Source organism: Nycticebus coucang, chromosome 3, assembly GCF_027406575.1.
Source record: "Nycticebus coucang isolate mNycCou1 chromosome 3, mNycCou1.pri, whole genome shotgun sequence".
Lineage (NCBI taxonomy): Eukaryota > Metazoa > Chordata > Mammalia > Primates > Lorisidae > Nycticebus > Nycticebus coucang.
Window position 1 is genome coordinate 18,536,172 of NC_069782.1, and position 7,774 is coordinate 18,543,945.

Below are 7,774 nucleotides of genomic sequence, written 5' to 3' on the forward strand. Positions count from 1 at the left end.
TTTCTAGTCCGGCGCGGCCCCCAGCCCCTGTGCTTTCGGTCCGGCCCCCTTGCAGTCCGCTCCGGCTCGTGAGCGCGCTTCCGCCCACCCCGTGACCCGCGATCCAGCGCCTGTGCACTCCGCGGTGCAGTCTCTGTCTGGGAGCGTCTACGGGGTTAGTGGGGGGTGCTTCTTTGTAGGTTATTCTTTGTCCCTTCCTCCTTGAGGTTGAAGGGGCGCAGGGACACCGCCGGTGTGGGCCTTCGGCTGGCTCAGCAGGAGCTGCCCTGCAGGCGTCCTTTACTGACGAACGGGGCGAGACTGGGCTTCGGCCTGCAAGGGGCGCTCGTCCCTTCCGGGCCGTCCTGTCATAACCGAGGAAGGCGAGGCGCGGGCCTGGGGAAGAACCCAGCTGTTCTCAGTCCGCACCCTCCGCACCTCGGGCTTGTTGCCTGTGCTGCCTGGAGCCGCTCAGCCCCGGTGCAACTAGTCAGGCGTGAGCGGAGAGCCTTCTCACACTGCCCACCTTTCCCTCCCCGTCCAGCCGCCGACCATGCCCGCGGGTGTGCCCCTGGGCACCTACCTGAAAATGTTCGCAGCCAGCCTCCTGTCCATGTGCGCGGGGGCCGAAGTGGTGCACAGGTATTACCGGCCCGACCTGGTGAGTGTAGAAGGGTCCCTCGGTCCCTGCCCCTGGACCACTCCATTCTCCCCCCAGCAGCAAAAGCGGTCCCAAATAAAATGAGAATCAATCTGCCGTGGGTGGGCCTCAAGGTTTCTGAAGGCATGTCATTGCATCTAGAGCCACGCATGGCCTGTGAGGTCCTAGGACTGTCTGGCCGCTGCCTCGTCCTGGCCCATGTCCTGTCATTTTCCCCTTGTTCTCTGCTTCTTTGCTGAGTCTCAAACTCATCAAACCTATTCCTAACTCAGGACCATTCTTGTCCTTCTCTTTGGCAGTACCCCCGCCCGCAACTTGGCTTGGTTTCCTTCTTCTAAACTTCAAATCTTTGCTCAGTATCCCCCTCCAGATATGAGGGTCCATTGGCCAGCTCCCAAAGGATTCCTCCTCTGCTATTCCTTCTCAGTCCTTTGTTTCCCTAGAGCACTTGTGGCAATTTGCAATTACTGCGTTGTATTCATTTGTTTGTTTATTCTTTGTCAGTTTGCACCGCTAGAGTATAAGTTCCTGAAAGGGACTGCGTCTGTCTGGTTCACTCTTGTATCTCAAGCTCCTAGAAAAGAGCTTAGAGTGTAGTAGATGCTCAGTAAGTATTTGTTGTGTAAGTGAGTGAATATAGGCATTCAGAGGATGGAGAAATTTAAATTTATTTCAGTAAGTATTCATTGAATCAGGAACTGGGAATTTTAGGTGCTTTTTAGGAATTACAGTCTTGGAGAGGTGGATATGAGAAAATACGGTTCAAATACAGTAGATAGAACTTCCTTAAGTTAACCTAATTTTTTTTTTTTTTTTTTTTGAGACAGTCTCAAGCTGTCATCCTGGGTAGAGTGCTGTGGCATTATAACTCACAGCAACCTCCATCTCGGGCTCAAGTGATCCTCTTGCCTCAGTTTTTTTCTATTTTTAGTAGAGATAGTCTTGCTTTTGCTCAGGCTAGTCTGGTACTCCTGAGCTCAAGCAATCCACCCGCCTTGGCCTCTGAGAGTGCTAGGATTACAGGCGTGAGCCCCTGTGCCCAGCCAAGTTGACCTGATTTTCATATAGACCTACTTCTTTATGTTCACCAACTCTGTATATTGCCCGGTTTGCTACAGTCCCTTGGCTGATTAACTTAACTGAGGTTCTACTGTAATTACAAGAATGTGCTGTTACGCTCTAGGTCTGAGTAGTGGTTTGGAGAACAATGTAGGGAGCTCATTCATTTCTGTTTGGACTTTGGTAACACAGAGGGTCAACTTTTGTATTTCTAATATCAGTTAATAATCACTACAATTTTGGAGGTGTTTATCCATGTTTTCAGATAAGGAAACTTGAGGTTCTGAAGAGTGCAAGTGGGTTTTCAAAGTCAAATAGATTAATGAGGCGTGGATTTAAGGATAGAAGCCAATTTAGTGTTTCTGTTTTTTTGTTCCTCTTCATAAAATAAGATAATACTCTTGTAAAAAAACATTCAAATTGAATTCAAGTGTGTAAAAGGAGCGAAAGTTCCCCACTTACAGACCTCTTTGTCCAGTGTCCTCTGCACACGTACCTGCCATTTATTGGTTGGTGTCTATCTTTCCACACTTTTTTTTTTTTTTTTTTTGAGACGGAGTCTTACTATGTCACCCTTGGTAGAGTGCTGTGGCATCACAGCTCACAGCAACCTCAAACTCTTAAGTGATTCTCTTGCTTCAGCCTCCTGGGTAGCTGGGACTACAGGTGCCCACCACAACGCCTGGCTATTTTTTTTTTTTTGTAGTTGTCGTTGTTTTTGGCAGGCCTGGGCTGGGTTCAAACCCACCAGCTCTAGTGTATGTGGCTGGTGCGCTAGCCATCTTTCCACGCTTTTTATAGTTGTTTAATGCTCACATGTGCGCGCGCGCGCGCACACACACACACACAGTTTATAGTTTATGTAGTGTTTTTCTCCATGTAAGTAGGAGTTCATATACACATTTCTCTGCAATTTGCTTGTTAATTTGGTTAACATCTATGTGAATTGTCCTTTATGTAAATTGTCTTCTAACCATTGCATAGTGTTTCATAATATGGATATACCATATATATTTTTTATCAACCCCATATGGACATTTAGGTGTTATGTACTTGCGGTTTTTGTACAAATAGATAAACAAGAGCTGCCGTGCCTCTCTCTTACCACTTTAGACTGCTTCTCCTGTGAGTTCTAGTGAAACATCAAAGATACCTGGGAGAGACAAAGTAGCAAGAACATTCCACAGAAATGTAGTTGCAGTCTTTAGCTTGCTCAATAATTCTCATCAGGCAGGCTTTACAAAGGAATGTTGACCTTTGATTAACCTTTCTTATTTTAACTGGGAATGTGCAAGAGCTGTTACCATCAGCTACCCATGCCTTGGAGGAGGCAGCATAAAGCCACGGTCTGTAAAGGTCCATACTGAAGGGTCTGAGGCCACCTCGGTCTGATTGGGCAGTGACATTGGGAGTGGGACACCTCTGTAGGGACTTGAAGTCCAGAATGGCTGGCTGTGTAGGATGCTGTATGCTGATGTTCAAGGCATTTATTTTCTTTAACTATGTCTTTGGTATAGTCCTGGCAGTTGCCGTCTACTATTGTAACAACTACTACCCACTTTGTTTTTTATAACAAAGCCTGAGCACAAAGTCTTTCAGTCTGACAGCTGGAGTCCAGCGCACAGGACCATGATGACTGCCCAGGGCTGTGCTCAGTGTTATCTAAGGGAGAAGTCTTTTTTTCCTTAATTTTTTGTTTTGAGACAAAGTCTCAAGCTGTCGCCTGGGTAGAGTGCTGTGGTGTCATAGATAACGGCAACCTCCAACTTTTAGGCTCAAGCGATTCTCTTGCCTCAGTTTTTCTATTTTTAGTAGAGACGGGGGTCTCGCTTTTGCTAAGGCTGGTCTCAAACTCGTGAGCTCAAGCGGTCCACCTGCTTCCACTTCCCAGAGTGGTGGGATTACAGGCGTGAGCCACCGTGCCCAGCCCTTAGGGAGAACCCTTAAGGGTGCTTGGTTCTAGGTGTCCAGCTCAGCTCATCAGAATAGCAGAGGAGGCGACTATCCTTCTGGTTGTTCAGGTTGAAACCCAGCACGTATCTGCAGATCCCACTGGACCAATCTGAAAAGTCCACTAAGATGCTGACCCCTTGTCACCACCTCCATTGCTACCACCCATTCAAGCCATTGTCAGTCAGCTTTCATCTCTGTTATTTTGGGAGCTCCCTGACTTGTCTGTGCCTTCCACTCCTGCTCCTCTGTGACCTATTCCCCCCAAAGCTACCATTGTTATCTTTTTAGACTTTAGTCATTTCACTCTTCTCAAAACTCCCCAATTATCTTCCCATTTCAGAGTAGAAGCCACTGGAGACTAGTATGTCCCTGCTCCCTTTTTTCTATCTGCCCTTCTCTTCCCTTCTCCTCTCCCTGAATACTTTGTACCTGCAATCCTGACAGCCTTGCTTTTCCTGGAACACAGGAACACTCCTGCCTTAGGTCCTCTGCACTTGTGGTCCCTAGACCATCTTCCTGAAACCCTCCTAGACAGCTTCATGGCTGGCTTCTTCATCTTCCTTCCTGTCTTTGTTCAGAAGTCCTCTTCTCAGCCAATAAGCAGACAAAAGATGCTCAGCATCATGAGCCATCAGAGAAATGCAAATCAAATTTCTGTGGGATACCACTTCATACCTCCTGTGATGGCTGTAACAAAACAGATGATAAAACATGTTGTCAAGGGTGCGGGGAAGTTAGAACCCTCGTGTACTGCTGATGGGAATGTAAAATGGTATAGCTCCTTTGGAAAACAGTCTAACAGTTCTTCAAACAGTTAAACGTAGAGTTACCAAATGACCCAACGTGTCTGTGTCTAGGTTTACAGCCAGCAGACATGAAAACCTATGTTCACATAAAAACTTACACATGCATGTTCAGAGCAGTAGTATTCATAATAGCCCAAAGGTGGAAACAGTCCAATCCATTTAGGTCAGCTGATGAATGGATAAATATGTATCTACATAATAAAGTATAATTCAGTGATAAAAGAAATTAGATACTGATAACATCCACAGCGTGGATGAACCTTGAAAACATTTTTGCTACATGAGCTAAGCCAGAAACAAAGGACTGCATATTATACGATTCTATTTACATGAAATGTCCAGAATAGACAAATCTATATAGTTAGATTAATAGTTGTCTAGGGCTCATGGCAGAGACAGTTATATGGAAATGGAGTGACTGCTAGTGGGTATGGGGGCAATGCACATGTTCTTAAATTAGATGTATAACTAATTTTATCACTAATTGTGATAGACACACACTTCTGTGAATGTACCAAAAACCACTGAATTGCGCACTTTAAATAGGTGAACAGTGTGGCATGTAAATTATCTCTCAATAAAGCTATTACAAAAAAAAGTCATCTTCTCGTGCCTCATCCAACCACCTTCTTTGAGGCAAGGAGTGTGTATTTCTTTGGTCACTGACTTACGCTTTGTACATAATAGACACTTAATATTTTTGAATAAATGAATTAATTCCTAATATGTGTTTTCTATAACAGCCATATGGTAGAGAGATTATACGTGAGCACAGGAATGAATTTCCAGATGTGGAAAGTTTTATTCAAAGTTGTGAAGCCTGTAATATAAGACATTGCCAGAATGAAGAATCCTATGAATGTAAGGTTAGAAAGGATCTTAGATCAGCCACAGATTCTCACAATATTTATCACTAAGTAGCAGGCAGGGACTTTTTTTTTAACTCTTTGTCTTTCAGATCACACTGAATTACAATCTAAAAAAGCATTGATAGCTATGGTTTTTTGTTCTTTGTAGACGATACCTGAAATTCCACCAAAGCCTGGAGAACTCAAAACAGAGCTTTTGGGACTGAAAGAGAGACAACACCAACCTCAGCTTTCTCAGCAGTAGAAATGAAATTACAACTATGCCAAGATGTCTGTGAATAGTATTTTAAATATGTGTACATATATTTTAAATATGTATGTTAAAAAGTTGATTGAGTCAGACTGTGTGTTCTTACGCATTTCGTCCAATGCTGAATGTAAGAGGAGGTGCTCAGGGCCGGGCTCAGTGGCTTATGCCTGTAATCCTATGACTTCATGGCACTATACCAAGGGCAACAAAGTGAGACTATCTCCCCTCCAAAAGAGGAGGTGCTCAGTACATTGAAATTTTTTTTTTTTTGTAGAGACAGAGTCTCACTGTACCGCCCTCGGGTAGAGTGCCGTGGCGTCACACGGCTCACAGCAACCTCTAACTCTTGGGCTTACGCGATTCTCTTGCCTCAGCCTCCCCGAGCAGCTGGGACTACAGGCGCCCGCCACAACGCCCGGCTATTTTTTTGTTGCAGTTTGGCCAGGGCTGGGTCTGAACCCGCCACCCTCGGCATATGGGGCCAGCGCCCTACTCACTGAGCCACAGGCGCCGCCCAGTACATTGAAATTTAATAATGTTTTGACCAGTATTTCTTGAAAACTGCCAAAGTGCTTGTCATCTGTTTCTTGAATGTGATTTGGAAGATACTTAGTCTTGAATATCATATGAGACACAATATTTGCAAGGGTACCCTATGGGTTGTCTTGATATAATGTAAATCAATAATAAAATCATTTTAAACCTATTAACGAGTTTCATCAATTTGATTGGATGAATAATGATTTCATAAATAATATTTATGAAAAAATAGTTTTTATTCCTTATTATTAAACTGTTATTTTAAAATTCTAGTTTTCTGCTGATTTTAGTGTATGAACAGCAAATTGGAGAGCTTTGTTAATACACTTTGTAGACACCCATGAGGAGTCCCCATCACTTTCTAGAATGAAGGGCTCACCTTTTTTACAAAGAAAGGATCTGACCCTTAAGGGTCAGTTTGTGTGCATGGGCCACACTTCAGAAGCTCTCCTATACTTTCTTTTTACAGGTACAGAGTAAATGGTCTGGCTACTGACAGAAACATCATTTAAACCCATCTCCTATAAGACAATGACTTCATGGAGGGAAGAATTAATTTTAGCTATTAAAATATTTACTTAAAGTAAAAATATCATCTCTTATTTCAGTAAGTTCTTATTCTAAGTGACTTCCACCAAGATACATATTTTCTTCTTCTTCTTTTTTTGAGACAGAGTTTTACTTTGTCGTCTTTAGTAGAGTGCCATGGTGTCACAGCTCACAGCAATCTCAAACTCTTGGGCTTAAGCGATTCTCTTGCCTCTGGGACTACAGGCACCTGCCATAATGCCTGGCTACTTTTTTTTTGTTGTTGCAGTTGTCATTGTTGTTTACCTGGTCCAGGCCAGGTTCGAACCTGCTAGCCTTGTTGTATGTGGCTGGTGCCATAACCACTGTGCTATAGGTGCCAAGCCTTTCATCCTTTTTTGAAGTTGACCTCATTGTGAAAAATACACATTGTGGTGGGCGTGGAAATGTGCCATTCAGATTCCTTGGATGGTTTGTCACCCTAGCACTGGCAGGGCTGTCAGTGAGCAGCTTTTAGTCAGCAGCTAATGTTCCCTTGCTCAAAAGCCCACCTCCTGAAAGGGCCCATATCCAGTGACTGATCTGCTTGGCCATTATAGTGCCATGAGGGGGTGGGCCACTCTGATGGGCTCTTTAGTTCCATAACTTCCAATGGCGTTTACTGACAGTCTTCCAGGCAGCCTTGCACTTCAACTTCCGCCTCGGCTCAATTCCATTTCCTATTCTTGCATGGGTGTTGATTTAAGAGTGCTCCTTAATAAATCTCCTGTATTCTAAACTCCTTCTCATTGTTTCTTAGTGCACCAAATCTGTGGCATATATACATCAAAAATTAAAAGTAGTGCGAGATAATTCCTTAGTAAAGATTTTCTTAATAAAAAAAGAGAATCATGTGAGACCATCCTGGGCAGAAGACTAAGATCCCCATCTCTTAAAAAATTAGCCACATATGGTAGTGTGTGCCTATAGTTTCAGCTACTTGGTAGGTTGAAACAGGAGGATCACTTGAGCTCAGGAGTTGGAGGTTACAGTGAGCTAATTGCTACTGCAGTGCAGCCCAGGCAACAGAGTGAAGGCCTTGCATTTGATGGTTCAACAGTGAGATTAGAAATTGTCCTTCATTGGGCAG

General features: G+C 44.1%; 1 protein-coding gene across 1 annotated transcript; it reads left to right on the forward strand.

Annotated features, from left to right (window-relative positions):
* Positions 1-6,289, forward strand: LOC128581313 (protein BRAWNIN). Its single transcript, XM_053583961.1, has 3 exons — positions 1-154; positions 524-640; positions 5,476-6,289. The coding sequence occupies exons 2-3, from the start codon at positions 533-535 to the stop codon at positions 5,569-5,571; spliced, it is 204 nt and encodes a 67-aa protein (XP_053439936.1). The 5' UTR covers positions 1-154; positions 524-532; the 3' UTR covers positions 5,572-6,289.
* The last annotated feature ends 1,485 nt before the right edge of the window (positions 6,290-7,774 follow it).